Raw genomic sequence first — 17,533 nt, forward strand, 5'->3', positions numbered from 1 at the left:
AAATTATGTGCAAAGATGATTTTTGGTTCAGAAGACCTAGAACCACTTACAGGTGACTCTGACACAGAGCCACAGCCTAGGTACTCACACTGTGGTCCACAGACCAGGAGGACCTGCAGCACCACCACCTGGGGGCTTGTCAGAGATACAGTCTCGGGGCCCACTGGAGACATGATCAATCAGAATTTGCATTTGAACCACAGACTTTGGGGATTTTTATTCATAAGGAAGTGGACAAGTGCTGGTCTAGAGCAGGTGTTCTCACCTTGTCAATGTTGACATTGGGGACAGGATACTAATTCCAGGTGGTGGGTGCTTTCCTGTGGATTTTAGGTATTAGTGGCATCCCTTCAGACATTGCCACAGAACCCAGGGGGGAATTATTTCTGGTTGACAACCACTGCCCTAGAAGCATCTGACACAATTAAAATCAAGGCCCATCACAAACTCAGATATTAACTTTGGGCCGATCACTATGCAATGGGGCTTCCTTTGCAGGTCCCATTTCTGCAATGGAGAACAGAGTTCATAAATGTGCTTTCACATTAATAAGTTGTTTATAAAAATTAAATCAGACAATCCTTTAAGGGTGCTAAGCTCAGTTTATAGTGAACAAAATGATCTAAGTATATCTTTCAGAATTAACAACCATTTTTATAATGAGGGCCTAAATGACAGTTCTTAACTTGGGACGGAAGTATGAAATTCCTAATTGTTACCGCACAAGTGTCAGGAAGACAATGCATGTGGTGGCCAAGGTTTCTTGTCAAAAGGATCAACTTGTTGAAAATGAAAACAGAAATTTTCCAGAGATATCAGGACTATGTCTCCACCCGAAGTCAGTGCTGAAGGCAGGAGAGGCCTAATGCAGGCGGGTTCCTGTCTTAGACTTGGAGAAAATGGAACTCAGAGTTGAGAGGAGGTTCTAGGAGATTTAGAGATCTGGAAGAGAGGAGAACTTCATGGAGAAGGAGTTAAAAAAGAAACAACCAAAAAAACACAAAACAAAACACTGAATTCATAAACTTTTATCAGGTCTACAGGTAACAGAAAATCCGGAATAATTTTCTTTCTGTCCAGAACATTTTTCCACTGGGGACTCGTGTGTCTAGAGTTTGGAGTAACAAGAGGGAAATGTGCCTGAGGAGCAGGTACAGGGATTTATAAATATCTCCTCGTCTCCAGTCCCTCAGCGAGTGTAAACGTAGGCTGGGAGGAGCATGGTTATGTTTGTTTGTATTGCCCTTTGTTTGTTTGGAGCCCTGATTCGGGCTGGAGAAGGGTGCTTCCCACCTTCCTGCTGTCTTCCCTGGGAGCAGAGCTTTGGTGTCTATCACTAAGCATCAGGGAGGGGCTCAGACATCCCCACAGTGACCTTCCTCTCAGGGATCTTCCCAGGTGAGCCCCCAAACACAGCTGACCTTGCATGAGAGGGTCACAGAGAACGGAAGCCAAGAACATTTACCTGTTGTCGCCTGAGAGCTAATTCAGCTTAGCTGTCCAGAGGCAAGAGGCTGTTGTGTGCTTGCTTGACTGGGTAGTGCATTTATTTCAGTGACTACATGAGGCTTCATACATAATGTGACTGCTGCTCACACTTTTGATGATCTTTCATCTCTATATCATTAAATAGCTGTCATATCAATGCTATTAAAATATGTTTAAACTTTTAAATGTAAACTGTGGTCTGATCGGGGTGATGTTATCCCCCATGCGGCACTGAGCTATGTCCAGAAAGATTTTTTCCTGTCATACTGGAGAGGGGTGGGTGGAGGCAGGGATGCTCTAAACCACCTTCAATGCACAGGACCGACCTCACCACAGAACAATCTGGCCTGAATGTGAACAGGGCTGAGCCTGAGACTTTCTGAGTTAAATAATATCATTATTTGTGATACTTAGAGCTGATGCCAGGTTGTTTTCCAAAATTGCAACACTTTTCTGCCAGAAAATTGCTGCCAGTTTAAAGGTTCCAACCCAAATCAATGTGACTGCACTTCTGGTTTTTTCCCGGGCTGAAGGGTGCAAAAGCAATGGGAGAAAGGGGCTGGCCTGTCCCCTATGGGCCCCACAAAGCTAGCCGGTCAAACGGCCGCGCCAGGGGACAGCAGGCTCGTCTCCCGGGCTCGGTGCAAGCGCAGCGTCGGCTCCTGTCCCCGTGAGAGCCGGTCAGCCCCGCTCAGCTGTCAGGCGGACCATGCGCGAGGCTCCTTGGCCTCCCGGACAAGCTGATATTTGTTCTCTCTATTTTGCTGGCGTCAGCGGAATGTGTTAAGGCTTTAAATGCTGCCAGAAGCAGGAGTTTTCTTCCTCGCAGTCTCTCGGGGACCCCTGAGCTTCTGACATCTCCCCTCCTCCTCATCCGCTTCATTCTTCCGCCCCCATCTCTGCACCTTCTCCTTTGGTTAAACAGGTTACTTTGTGTGTTTGATTAAGCACAGGGCAGAAAATGGGCATCCCAGCATGGAACCCCAAGTCTATTTGTCTACGGAAGGCTTAAGAATTGGAATTTCAGGAAACATTTCTACATTTGACAGGCGAAAGATCACTGGCCTGGCCAGCTTGGGTCCTATCGATTCCCAGCAAAATCCGTGTGGCTGGGGTGAGACGGACATGGGAGCACTACCTAGGAGGCCAGGGAGTGGGGGGGGTGTCTGTGTGTGTGTGTGTGTGTGTGTGTGTGTGTGTGTGTGTGTGTTGGGTGTGAGCAGTCCTCAGAGCAGGGATAGCTGCACTCATGTTCCAAGGTGGCTCTTAGGGTATGAGGCCAGCACTCAGTGGAGGGGAGGCTCTAAGGAGGGGATCTCTCCCATTCCCGGGACACCTTTGCAACAATATTAATAACGTATGAGAGGCAGTGTGGACGAGGAAGTCCCTGTGCCTGAGGTTTCAGCAGCAGCAGAGAGGCCACCTCACTGCTCAACTTGTCCCACACCACTTCTCATCACTGTCCCTCACGCTCACTCACCCTGCACACTGGCTTCACTTCTTTTGAGTTAAATATTTACAACAAGCACCTTCCTCAGGGCCTTTGCACGGCCAGTCTCTCTGCGGGGCACACACTTTCACGCATAGCCTTGTGTCTGCCTTCCTCCTCATGTTAAACAAAAAATTTTCAGGACCACATGGTTTTCTTTAAAAAAGGGGGGGGTAAGTGGGTGTTGACCCAAATGCCAGCCAGACAAGGATCAGGTCCTGGGGCATGAAGTCTAAACCACCAGCACGAGCAGAACAAGATAGAAAAGACAACATGTCCACTTGTCCTGAAGTTGACATATACTTTATGTCAGGGATGGGGAACCCTTTCTGCCTAGGGCCTTTGGGATATTTATAACATCATTTGCAGGCCATACAAAATTATCAATTTAAAAGTTAGCTATGCCTGGCCGGGCTTGGCTCAGCGGTTGAGCGTCGACCTAGGATCCAGGCGATCGGGGTTTGATTCTCAGTCAGGGCACATGCCTGGGTATCTGCCCGATCAGTTGGGGGGCGAACAGGAGGCAGCTGATCAATGACTCTCTCATCATTGATGTTTCTATCTCTCTCTCTCCCCCTCCTTTCCTTTCTCTGAAATCAATAAAGACATATTAAAAAAAAAAAAGCTATGAAAAAAACTCCTAGGTTTATTGAATTTCAAGTCCCACCTGCAGTTGCCTTGGCTGACTCGGACCAAATAATTTCCAGGGCAGTATATGAATTGCAGCATTTCCCATATGTGAGTAATGCAAGTTTGTGGGAAAATCAGTCATGTCATTTTCCTCTTTCCTGGTAGTCGCCTCCTCCACATGGAACCAGTGAATCTTACACAGATTTCAGAGTTTCTTCTCCTGGGATTCTCAGAGGACCCAGAACTGCAGCCCCTCGTCTTCGGGCTGTTCCTCTCCATGTACCTGGTGGCCGTGCTGGGAAACCTGCTCCTCGTGCTGGCCGTCGGCTCAGACTCCCGCCTCCACACGCCCATGTACTTCTTCCTGTCCAACCTGTCCTTGGTGGACATCTGCTTCACCTCCACCACCATCCCGAAGATGCTGGTGAACATCCAGACGCAGAGCAGAGCCATCACCTATGAAGGCTGCATCACCCAGATGTATTTTTTCCTACTCTTTGGAGGGGTGGATATTTTCCTCCTGACCGTGATGGCCTATGACAGGTATGTGGCCATCTGCCACCCCCTGCACTACACGGTCATCATGGACCCTTGGCTCCGTGGACTGCTGGTTCTGGCGTCCTGGATCATGAGTTTCCTGAATTCCATGCTACAAAGCTTAATGGTGTTAAGACTGTCCTTCTGCATGGACTTGGAAATCCCTCACTTTTTCTGTGAACTCAATCAGATGATCAAACTTGCCTGTTCAGACACCTTTTTAAATAACATGGTGATGTATTTTTCAGCTCTCCTGCTTGGTGGTGGGTCATTCGCTGGGATCCTTTACTCTTACTCTAAGATAGTGTCCTGCATACATGGAATGTCATCAGCTCAGGGGAAGTATAAAGCATTTTCTGCTTGTGCCTCTCACCTCTCGGTTGTCTCCTTATTTTATTGTACGATACTGGGCGTGTACCTCAGCTCTGCTGCTACTCACAGCTTACACGCCAGTGCAATGGCCTCTGTGTTGTACACCGTGGTCACACCCATGCTGAACCCCTTCATCTACAGTCTCAGGAACAAAGACATCAAACAGGCCCTGAAAACATTCTTTGTGAAGGAAACTACAAGCAGGCCATTGTCCTAAGGATGAAGGCCTGCCCATGACTGCCCAGGTCAAAGGCTCTGAATTGGATATTCTGATTGTCTTCAGACTATGGAAGTAGAACTTGCTCTTTCCATTTATTTCCTGGAATTTCCATTTCTTTGACCTCATCTTCTCTATTCAATTTACGTAACTCAATTAAGCTTTCTTCTCTGTGTGATATCCATCAGCTTTTCTCCTGGTTGTTTTTCTACTTTCTTAAATTTATTTCCATCATGGATTGGAACAATTTGGAAAATCCCATTTACCTAATAAGAAAACATGGATATTTTTAGAATAATTTGGCTAAAATGACATATATATCACCAAATAATTGGTTTTTACAAAAAGAATCATCCTGAATTATACTACTCCTGTGGAAAAAACTACCCTTAATGACCAAGGCAATTTACACAATTTTATGAGAGGAAAATCAGAGACCTCTGTTTTTAACTGTTATGTCTGACATTCTTTTGTATATCACCATCTTAACTGCTCTTCCTGATAATGTGGACTCTAACATGCCGGTGTGTTTAATACCTAGTGACTGGTGTTTCTTCTCCTCTTTAAGATCCTGTTCTCTCTCAGCTCAGTGTTCACAATCCCTACCTTAGCCACTTGCAAAATGATTATCGAACATTTGTCTCCAAGAGGACTCTTCATTGAAAGACACGTTTCAATAAATAGGTTGACCTAATACCACCTTAATATCACAGATGAATTTCAATACAATGAAGTAAATTTTAAAATCACACATTGTATTACTGTGTAAAATAGTTCTTCTTCATGATGTACATCTACTCATTGGAGTATGGAGGAACGATGCATATTCATAAAGTGGTTTATTCATATGATTGAAGTTTGGTTGGTATTTTTCCATGTTGTATTGAATTATCTTTATGTTTCTGCTTGAGAACTTTCAGTGCTGCCTCTGATAGGACTCTTTTCATTACTATAAAGAATATAGATCCCATTTCTAAATTTTCCATAAGCCTGGAAGGGATGGTGAATGATCATTATCACTTTCTTCCAATATATGTCTCTCTCATGCTCAGGATTCTATTCATCTTTAATGGTCAAAGAATGACTCAGGATAGAACTTGCATTCTTGTTTAGTCCTGTAAATCAGGGTTGCCAGATTTCCCACACAAACATATGTGTTCTTTCCACCTCTCCTGGTTACAAGGAAATGAACCCCAATAAGAGTTTTTAAACACAGTTGTCTGAAGTAAACGAAAATAACTCAGTAACCATGAATGCCGTCTTCAGAAATTACAACAAATGCCAACAACAATCAGCAGCATATCATTACTGCCCTCACTCCTGTTCACTTTGATAATTGTATCAGTAAGTATTGCCGCATGACAAGCCAACCTACAAGCAAATTATTTAATGTAATGTCATTCTCACCAAGTGAGATTGTATGGCTGGGAGGTGTTCTGAGCTCTGCCTGTCCCCTATGAGTCTATAGTCAGCTGTGAGTCTCTTTGTTTGTTTCTAAGGCTCATTCATGATGTTGTGTGTGGTCATGGTGCTCTTCTCCCTTGAAGCAATATATGACCAGATTACCCTATTTCTATATCTACTTTTATCTTCTATTTTAAAGAAAAGAAAGAATACCGAATGTGAATTGCTTTATTTTACTTCTACTGTTCCTATATCCATGACACTTTGCTTTCTTCCCAGTTAGAAGAGATTCCTCCTACCATTTCTCAGAGTGAATCAGCCACCTGAGCTCTAGATCTTAGGCTTTTGTCCTTCTAAGTAATTCATTGAAGTATAATTACATAATATAAACTGATCACGAAAATGCACAATTTCATGTATAAAAGCCACACAAAAATTACAGTCCATACTTTATGTTTCCATTTGTGTATAAGTCAGGAAGGTGCACAATAAACTTTAATGGCTTTTTAATGTAATTGTTGAAGGTTTAATATACATGAGCTTCAATTTCCTTATTTCTGAAGGTCATGTGGGAAAGTAAACATCACTTCAGAGGAATGTTTCAAGGAATAAATGAGATATGTGGCTATATTCTGCTGAGAGCAAATAAAGTGTTCAAAGGTAAAGTTGTATGTAAATGTATGTGTGTTCATTCATATACATTTTAAGTTCAAATACACACACATATGTACACAAACACAGACTCATTTATAATCTCATAGTTTTTGTTGAAAGGGAACTTAAGAGAAAGTTGAAGAGGATAGAAATGAAAAGAATGGGTGTTTGAATGAACAGAAAATGAAAAGAAGCAGAAATTTGGACATGAAGATGTGAAGTAAATGGTAGACAGGAACTTAAATGATACATTACTTTTCCTATGTTAATGCCTCAAGGGCACCAAAATCTGAAGCACATTTGCATTTATGCAATAAGAAATTCTCTACCAGCTAAAGAGGCTGAGTATCTCCAAACTGATTACAAATTTCTTCTACTTAAGGGAGGATTACAGCTCAAAATGCCTTTAATAGGGGAGGCTAACTGAATGGGTTGAGACACTTAATCTCATGTTCCTGAAGAAAATTTCTGTATTTGAACAAATGTCCATATTCTTTTTTTAATGCTAATGTAAAATTACTACCTGAGTGATTTAAAACAAACACATTTGTGCTGTTACAATTCCTGAGGTCAGAAACAGTAAATGGGTCTCAGTGGGCTAAAATCCAAATGTTTGCAGGGCTAGGTTTCTTCTGGAGTCTACAGAAGAAACCTATTTACTTTCCTATTCCGGGCTTAGATAATAGTGCAAAAAAATCTACATATAATTCTTATAATTAACAAATATTTCAGAGTGAGGGAATAAATGACAGCCCTTAACTTGTTGTATAAGGTTGAAATACCAAATTGTTTTGGCTAATTTGTCATGAAGCCCAGTGATATAAGTTTATATCAAAGGAACTTAGTTCTCCCCCTTGTTGAAAAAAAAAATAGCAATTTTATGTAGATGTCAGGGCCTGTGTCCCTACCACGTGTCAATATTTGGAGATTCCAGTTTTCTAATGCAGACTTGAAATATTTTCAATCAGAGTTGGGATAAGGTGCTGGGAGGTTAGTCCACTGAAAGCCAATAGACGCTGAATTCCCTTGACTTCTAACCTGGTCTTTTGGGAACACAGAGTCTCCAGGAAAACTTTCCATTGTGTCTGACCCACAGGGAAATCATGTGATCAGAGGTTGGAATAACAAGACAGAATGTACCTAATGAGCAGGCCCAGGGAGCTGTAAACATCGCCTCATCTCCAGTCTCTCAGCGTGAACAATCTTGGACTGGATGGGACTCGGTTGTTGCTTTTGGACTCCAAAGTTTGTCTAGGAGACCAATGCTTGCCTCCTCCCTGCTGTCTTGTCTGGGAAGAGAGCTTCAGTCTCCATCATCAACCTTCCAGGAGGCTGGAATTTCACACCGAGGCCTTCCCCTCACAGTTCCCAATGAGGTGAGTCCAACGGCCCAGCGGGTACTGCAGGAAAGGGCCAGAGAGCATCAAAGCCAAGTCATTTACCTGAGGTCTCTTGACAGCCGTCAGCCTCTGGTTGTTTGCTTGTCTGATTAACGAATTAATGATTAATTTATGATGCTAATAGGAGAAGTGAACCCTGAACTAAGCAACACATGGGTAACTGTTGACAATTAACTGATGGAAGCCCAATTAGAGGTGGCAATGGGAGGCATAAAGTCTTTCAGGTAAAAGCAGAACATATACAGTGAGTTTTGCAATAAAGGGAGTAGGACAATAGAGTAGTAGGTAGGGAGGGCTGCCCAGGAAAGTGAGGGCAGTTCTTCTTTACTTTTATCACGGGGCGTATTCAACCACAGGTCCATGTTGATGAGAAAGTACAGATCCAGTTTACTTCTTGCCAACATCACCTTGCAGCAGTAGTTCATGAGACATGCATTTCACAGGGTTTTCTTTCACTCTGTATTCATTCACATGAAAAGGAATTTCCCTGATAAGTGAAAAGAGGTGTGGTAAGTGGCTGAGCTTTGCAATTACTTCATTACCCGTGACCCGAATATATTTGTAAGTTAGTTATTCTTTTGTTTTCTCTCATGTAAATTGTCTGTACAAGTCCTGACATTTGTATAGCGAGTTCAGAGTGCTTTTCTTCCGCTTTTTTATAGCATTCTTCTAAACAAAGAATTGGAGCTTTTTACACCAACTTTGTTGTTATTGATTAATTTTATGTATGTGTATGGGGGGAATTGTGGGAGTTTATTAATAGTGTCGAGTCAAATCTATCACTCAGTCATATTGTATTCTCTCCATTGCCTTCTTTTAGAAAAAAATATGTTTTTATTGATTTCCAAGAGAGGAAGAGAGAGGGATAGAAACATCAGTGATGAGAGAGTCATTGATCGGCTGCCTCCTGCACACCGCCAACTGGGGATCAAACCCGCAACCCTGGCAAGTGCCCTGACCGGGAAGCCAACCACAAGCTCCTGGATCCTAGGTTGACGCTCAACCACTGAGCCACGCAGGTGCGGCTCTGCATTGCTTTTTAATTTTTATTTTTGTACTGGAAAAATATTCAGCTGTTATTAGTTTTTTCACCTATGAACCCTTGCTATAAACAAACATGCGCGTGAATGTTCTTCCGTGGGCTTAGCCCTCGCCAGCCGCCCCGCACACGCGCCCGCAGCCCGCCCGCATCTCCTGCCCCGCGCGGCTCCTTCCCGCCTTTGCCAGGAGCTCGGTTTCCCCGGCGCGTGGTCTTCCCCCGCCCTCCGCAAGGCGCTCCCCCGTGTATGGGACCAAGGGTTACCTTACCTTCCATAAGCATATTCGAATCCCTGTATCCTTTTATAAGAAGAAATCATAACTTAGACACTGTTTTCTCCCTGGTTTTAAAAGCCATTCTATAAAGTTCTTTTATTTGCAAGGTTTTGGAAATTTAATCTGGAATTCGTGGCCCGTGTTGACATCGCTAAGTTCTCATTATTTTCTGTCTTTATATAGACTTATTTGATTCTCACTTAATTTTGTTTCATACAATTGTTTTGCAGCCACTGTACTTAACCATGTTTCATTCCTGCTGATCATCTTTACTCAATAAGATGTTAGTTTTTAAAAACCCCTCTTCCTATGTCACGCACACGCGCACTCATACGCTTTTACACAAATGCACAAGCAGCACCCTGCGCCCGCGAGGGATTCTCTTCACGCGTCCAACGGTCTTTCGTTCCCGCGTCCGCTCCGCCCTGCTGCCCCGCGAGGCCCGGCTCCGCCCCCGGTACCCGCGGGATGCTGATTGGTTCCTTCCACGCGTGCGTAACACTCTGGAAGTTTTCTATATACTTCCCCGTGCGTTGCTATCATAACAATTATACAAAAATATTTCAAGGTTGTTAATTAAAACTCTGCTTCTCCACCAGAGGCAGTATTGTTCCCCCAGGGGACGCAGCAATGTGCGGAGACAGTTTTGGCTGTGCAATGGGTCGGGGAGGCAGACCAAGGGTGCTCTAAACAGCCTGCGGGGCCCCGGAGAGACACCCCGCACCCCGCACCCCGCACCCGCACCCCGCTCAGTGCCCTGGTCCAGAATGTCAGCCGTGCAGAGACTGAGAAGCCATGCGTGAGACTGCATGTACTCGTGATATTTACAGCTGCCTTCAGATTGCTTTCCCGGTGTTGTAACACTTTATAGTTCTGCCAGAAAAGAGAAAAAACAACACCTGTGCTAACTGTTTGAAAGTTCCAACCCGTCAATGTGACACCTTTCAAGGTTTTCCCCAGCCCGACAGGTGTGAAAAAAGTTCTTTGCTGTTTTCTGAACTTTTCCTGAGTTTGATGAAACAGTCATATATCTGATAGTCTTTTTAATTTGAATATTATTATTACATGCTTATTGTTCTTCCATTATCAGCATTATTATTTTTTTTTTAATTATTATGGTGGGGGAGGTAGAAGACGGTAAAGGGGCATAAATGGCGATGGAAGACTTGACTTTGGGTGCTGAACACACAATACGATATACAGATGGTGTATTATAGATTTGTACACCTGAAACTTATATAGTTTTGTTAACCAACGCCATGCCCATAAAGTCAATAAAAATTTTAAAATAAAAGTAAAACTAAATAAAAAATAATACTTCCCAATTGACTTAGGGTGATGTTTTTGCCATTAAAAAGTTTTACATTTTATTAGTTAAATATGTCTGTCTTATTACTTCTGAGTCTCTTGACTTAATTACGATGGTGTGGTCCACCCATAAATATTAACATGCAGTATTCTATGTATTGATCTAAAAAGTATTGCTTGCTCTTAGAGTGAGTAGGCAATCCCTGTGATTTTTAGTGACATGACTTCATTTTCTCCCAGGTTGATATTTATTTTTCCAGCTTTTATTCAACAATTCAATCCTTCCAAATATATTGAAATGGAACCTTACCATTGTTAAATGTACTTATATACCGAGACCTAATTCCTGATTAACTCAGCAAATAATAACAGAGTATCTACTATTTCCCACAATTTCTAGGAACATTATAGATTATCTTCTATGTCTATGCCTTTGCCCATTTGAATACTAATCCATGCTGGTAAGACTAAATTATTGCTATTTTTCATCTTGTTTCCATTCCTTTTTGATGGAAAAAGTAATTTTTTCCACTCGATTTTCTTTAATTGATTTCGGTTGCTTTGAAATCACTCTGTTAAACCAGGTTTCATTCTCCCTCATTCCTTTTATTTCATAACTTTACATTTATTTAAATGGGCTCCTATATAAGGGCACATATATTCACATACACCTGTGAAAAGACAAAGGTGAACACAACAGGTGGAGCCCTGCTTGTCTGGACCTGGCCTTGTGATGGTGAAGTCAGACGAAAGTGAAATAAATGTTTGCATGAGTGTGCTCAGGCTCAAATCATATGAAGAAGGTGACGCTCATAAAAGGATGAATTGACATGGCCAGTGTGGGATTTATTGCTCATGTCCTGGGGAGGCCTCTGCATGTTGCATGAAGACCAGAACCAGAATTAGACTGTGTCCATTGATTTGTCAAAAATTAGATCAAAACCCAAGGTCCAAGAAAAACAAAGATGCCATGTAAAAAAAGTGAGAAAGGGGCTTGTCTCATCTGCCATTCAACTGGTCAAATAAATATAGAAGAGCACAGGAAAAACCAGCCTTCTACTGCTTCATGTTAAAAATATGTTTCAACCTGTGTTGTTTTTCTATGTTTCTTTTTGTGAATTATTGGTTTCTTTTTTTGGTCAGTTTAGCTTGGGGTAGTCAATCTTTAAGCTGTTTCTCTGTCTTTTGGACAAATTTATTCTTTCTCCTTTATTACTTTTGCCTGCCTTCAAGGAGGTGTAGTCAGGGGTGAAAAGCTGCCAAAATCCAAAGAAGATTTTTCTTCCTCATTGTCTCTCAGGGACCCCCTGAGCTTATTAGATCTCTTTTCTTCCTCAGGTCCACTTTATTGCTGTCTCTCCCTCTGTGTTTATTTAACCTATTGCTTATGTTTCTTTAAATACAGGGCAGAAAATGGGCATAGAAATATGGAACCCCAAGTATATTTGTCCATGGGAGGCTTACAATAGAAATATCTAAGTCCTAATCCTAATTCTTTTCAGAAAAGACAGTTGAACTGAAGAACTTGACTTGTGTCTCCTCATAGCCTAAATAGTGTGGAAGCAAGTGGAAAAGGCATGGAAATAACACCGATGAGGAGGCCACGGTGGGCTGTGTTGTGAGTGTGCCTAGTGAACTGAGAGCAGTCCTCAGAGCACGGGTGCCTGTCTCATATAGTCCAAAGTGACTTTTAATATCAAGAGGAGGTAGTAAGGAGGAGATTCTTTTCAATTCACGATGCTTTCACAGCAGATTAATAAAGTGCAAGATTTCCATAGTGTGCACAAGGCTCTCTCTCTGACTTGAAGTTTCATCAGCCACAACCAGGCCATCTCGTCTCCTAATAGTCTCTGACCCCATCTCTCATCCTGCTCTGCCTTGCTCATTCCCCTTACACGCTGGCTCATTTGGAGCCTTGAATTTCTAAAACAACCATCTTCCTCAGGGCCTTTGCACTGGCTATTCCTTCTGCCTGGCAAACGCTTCCCCCTCACTCTCCCAGTTAGTCTTCTCTGAGATGTCTGTTTAACTATCACCTGCTGGCAAGTCTTCATTAAACTCTATTAAAAAAAACACCCTCTGTCCACTCTCTCCATTTAATGTGATTTACTTTTCCTTATAGCATCTGCACTATAGAATATGTTATATTATTATTTTAATTTGATTATATTCCATCTCCATCATTAGTTTGTAGACTTTGTTTATAAGCACCCAGACTCCGAACAGTGCCTGGAACATGGTCTAGAATCAATATATATTCCTCACATGCCTGAAAGACATCCTCAGTAATACAGCAATATACATCCTACCTGGAGAACAGGTTGATGGTAGAGAAGGAACTTCTACTGAGAAATGGCAATAGAGATGCCTAATGGGAACCAGATCATACACCAAATATGGAAATTATTTTTCTAAATCAAAAATAGAAATGTGCCACTTATTCTCAGTTACCAATGCTTGCTAATATGAAAATTAGTTACTCCTTTTTTCTTTTTTTTTTCTTGGTAGTTAACTGCAACACATGGAACGAGGCAACGGTTCACAAATTTCAGAATTTCTTCTCCTGGGACTTTCACAGGCCCTGGAACTGCAGCCCCTCGTCTTCGGGCTGTTCCTCTCCATGTACCTGGTGGCCGTGCTGGGAAACCTGCTCCTCGTGCTGGCCGTCGGCTCAGACTCCCGCCTCCACACGCCCATGTACTTCTTCCTGTCCAACCTGTCCTTGGTGGACATCTGCTTCACCTCCACCACCGTCCCGAAGATGCTGGTGAACATCCAGACGCAGAGCAGAGCAATCACCTACGCCGGCTGCATCACACAGATGTATTTTTTCATACTCTTTGCGGTGTTGGATGACTTCCTCCTGACCGTGATGGCCTATGACAGGTATGTGGCCATCTGCCACCCCCTGCGCTACGTGGTCATCATGAACCCCCGGCTCTGTGGACTGCTGGTTCTAGTGTCCTGGATCATGAGTTTCCTGAATTCCTTGTTAGAAAGCTTGATGGTGTTGGGTCTGCTCTTCTGCTCAGACTTGGAAATCCCCCACTTCTTCTGTGAACTCAATCAGGTGGTCCAACTTGCCTGTTCTGACACCTTTCTTAACAACATAATAATGTATTTTTCAGCTGGGCTGCTGGGTGGTGGTCCCTTTGCTGGGATCCTTTACTCTTACTCTAAGATAATTTCCTCCATACGTAGAATCCCATCAGCTGAGGGGAAGTATAAAGCATTTTCTACCTGTGTGTCTCACCTCTCGGTTGTCTCCTTATTTTATGGTACAAGCCTAGGAGTTTACCTCAGCTCTGCTGCTCCCCACAGCTCACACTCAAGTGCAACAGCCTCAGTGATGTACACGGTGGTCACACCCATGCTGAACCCCTTCATCTACAGTCTCAGGAACAAAGACATAAAGAGGGCCCTGGACAGATTCCTTGGCAGGGAAGCTTTTCAAGGACCAGCTGTACTAATCTGAGTATTTGCCCATGAATGCAGGTTTCGAAGCCTCAGCCATATGTTCTGAAACAAATTAATCCAATCTTTGCACCATACGTAATTGGAAAATCTCATTTATCTCATGTGTTAAACGAATTACTTTAGCATAATTTATTCTCTTATGACATATATCACTCCAAGTAATTTTTCTATTGTTTTCCTGAAAGAATTGTCATAAATCATACTACCCCTGTGGACAGAACTGTACTAAGGTCATTTACATAATTTTATTTTAGAGGAAAATCTGAGGCCACAGTTTTCACTTATATGTTCTTCACCATTTTCTACAGCACCATCTTTACTGCTCGTCTTGATAATGTAGACTTCAACATGCTAGTATGTTTTATAGCTCGTCTCCTGGTTTTATATTCTTCATTCAGGTATGCAGCTGTGTGTCCACATGCCTACTATAGCCTCTGGCAAAAATTGACTATCAAATACATGTTCCCAAGAACAGTGTACATGGAAATATACATTTTAATAATTAGACTGATCTAATATGGTTAGAGTCAGAGATGACCTTACATATGATGAAGCAAAACTACCCATACCATTTATCACTATACAAAAATATTTTTCCTGGTGCACATCTACTCATCAAAGTGTGGCTGATTGCCCTGGCCTAGAGGCTCAGTTGCTAGGAGCATCATCCTGTGCACCATAAAGATTGTGGGTTCAATTCCTGCTTAGGGCATGAACCTAGGCTACCGGTTCCATTGCTGTTGGGAAGCACATAAGAGGAAGTCGATTGTTCTTTCTCTCTCACATCGATGTTTCTCTCTCTCTCTCTCTTCCTGCCTCTCTAAAAAAAAAAAAAAAAAAATCAATAAAAATTAATGAAATAACGTGTGGAATATGATGTCCATGTGTAATTCTTATTCGTCAGGTTAAAGAATTACCTGGAGTCTTTTATGATTTTTTCTGCACTATTTTCCTGTTTCTGCTTGAAAACTTTCAATGTGCTCCCTACAAATGTGACTGGTTCTAGTGCCCTAATTTAAATATCTCCACCTTCTAAATTTTTTCAAATCTGCCAAAGGCACAGTGAATGATTAGCATCAATATCATACAACTTATATCTCCTTTATAAGTGGGAATATTGTCAATGTTTTTGATCAGAAGACGAATCAAACAGAAGTTGAAATCCTGTCCAGTCATGTGACTAAGAATCACAAATTTTCTTGCACAAACATGTACGTCTTTCCACACTGTCCTGACTGCCAGGAAGGGAACCTCAGTGGGCTCACTTTGAGACAGTTTTCTGAAATACATTTGAATAACAGAATGGTTGTGAACGCTGTCCTCAGATATCAGTACAAATGGCAAAAGTAAGAAGTAGCAGATTATTATACTTTCCCTCAGTTCTGTTCACTTTGATTATACTAACAATCCACTATTGCTACAGAACAAGCCATCCTAAAAGCAAAAGGTTTAGTAGAATTCCTTTATTTTCTAATGGGTCTGTATAGTGGGGAGGTGCTCTGATCACCGCTGGTCTCCTCACAAGTCTGGACTCAGCTGTGGGTCAGCTGGTATGTCTCTGCTGACCTTGGCCGGGCTTTCTTATGTATTAGGGGCTCAGGTATTGTGACTGATGTAGGGAGCGCTTGGCTGGAATAAATGAGCTCTGTCCACATGTCCTTTCCTTCTCTGGAAGGCCCACCTGGGTTTGATCACATGGCCGAAACAGGGCTCCGAGTGAGAGCAGCAGAAATGCACCGAGGCCTGCTCAAGCACACTGTCACTTCCACCATCTCATATTGGCCAAAACCAGTAAAATCCTAACTTCTGCCCACATTCAAAGATGGAGAAATAAACTCCACCTCTGCATGGGAGGAGTTCACAGTAACATTGCCAAAGACATGGAGTCAAGAATTGGGCCATCTCTGCATGTACCACTTGTGAAAATTTCAATTCAGTCAGGTTTTATTTCTACATCCATCGACAACTGCTCAATGACCTTAGAGAAGAGAGTGAGAGTGAAAATATGTGTATGAGCAGATATGGAAGTTCTACTATAAGAGGGTCAGGCCCCTCCAAATATGAACATCCCCCCTTGACCGCTTGCCTCCCACTTACCATTTCTAGGTTGAAGAGAAATAAAGCTTTTTCTTCCAGGGTCTTAACTCATTGCTTAACAGAGCTGGAAAGCTGTTGCTTTCCTCATACTGCTGTTTTAACATGCTGGTGTAGACATTGCTTTTCTTTTTATTGACTTGCTCTTAACATATTCATACTGGTTTCCAACCTGATACTTGTCTTTATTGCCGGTGGGGGTCCTGATAGAGGGAGGTGGCCTTTGAAATGCACATACAACAGAGAAATAGGAATTTGAAAGAGAAGCCAGAGTTAATGACACCATGCTGAGTGAAAGAAGCCAGTCACAAAAAGACAATACTGCATGATATCCTGATATGACATATCTAAAGTAGTGAATTTCATAGAAACAAAAAATAGAATGGTGGCTGCGTGGTGTGAGGGGGAGTTAGTATTTAGTGGGTGTGGGATTCCAGTTTTGCATGATGCGGAATTCGGGAGGTTGGTTGCACAATAATGTGAATGTACCTGACACTACTGATTACACATTTAAAAGTGGTCACAATGGTAAATTTTCTCATGTGTTTTTTACCACTTAAAATTTTTAATCAAAGGAAGCAAGTTCTGACACATGCCACCACATGGATGACCCTTGAGGACATTATGCTGAGTGAAATAAAGCAGTCATAAAAGGACAAATAGCGTATGATTCCACTTTTATGAGGCCCCAAGAGGAGTCAAAGTTAGAGACACAGGAAGTGGGATGGTGGGAGCCAGGGGCTGGGGGAGGGGGCTGGGGAGTGAGTGTTTAATGGGGACAGGGTTTCAGTTTGTGAAGATGAGAAGGTTCTGGAGATGAATGCTGGCGATGGTTGCATCTGAATGTACTTAATGCCACTGAGCAGTCCACCTAAAAAATGGTTAAGAGGACAAATTTTATGTTACGTGTATTTCGCCACATTAGATGCAGACCCATTTGTTTATTTTGCTTTGATGCCCGGCCAATTTTATCTTCAAGTCAGCTGATTAGCAAACACATTCCATCTACTACCTTAACGTTCCTTTGCTATGAAAAATGACAGATTACAATTTTCTGGGGCTAGGATGCTGGCATCTTTTCAAGGTGCTCACTCTGCCTAAGGGAAAATCTTTTCAGAAATATATTATTTGGTTTATCAAGGACACTTA

At 42.4% G+C, this 17,533-nt stretch overlaps 1 protein-coding gene across 5 annotated transcripts; it reads left to right on the top strand.

The window, feature by feature from the left end:
• Positions 1–1,327: 1,327 nt before the first annotated feature.
• LOC308556030 (olfactory receptor 7A17-like) lies at positions 1,328–15,112 on the top strand. Of its 5 annotated transcripts, none has more exons than XM_081134995.1 (3): positions 1,328–1,398; positions 3,773–3,857; positions 13,407–15,106. In XM_081134995.1, the coding sequence occupies exons 2-3, from the start codon at positions 3,786–3,788 to the stop codon at positions 14,286–14,288; spliced, it is 954 nt and encodes a 317-aa protein (XP_080991121.1). In that variant the 5' UTR covers positions 1,328–1,398; positions 3,773–3,785; the 3' UTR covers positions 14,289–15,106. The 5 variants fall into 5 exon arrangements, with proteins under 5 accessions (XP_080991121.1, XP_080991120.1, XP_080991118.1 ...); XM_081134992.1 differs by lacking the exons at positions 1,328–1,398; positions 3,773–3,857 and adding exons at positions 7,845–8,167; positions 10,105–10,473 and having other exon boundaries at positions 13,322–15,112; XM_081134993.1 differs by lacking the exons at positions 1,328–1,398; positions 3,773–3,857 and adding exons at positions 7,845–8,167; positions 9,012–9,210 and having other exon boundaries at positions 13,322–15,106.
• The last annotated feature ends 2,421 nt before the right edge of the window (positions 15,113–17,533 follow it).

This window comes from Miniopterus schreibersii (genome assembly GCF_964146895.1).
Source record: "Miniopterus schreibersii genome assembly, chromosome: 4".
Taxonomy (NCBI): Eukaryota; Metazoa; Chordata; class Mammalia; order Chiroptera; family Miniopteridae; genus Miniopterus; species Miniopterus schreibersii.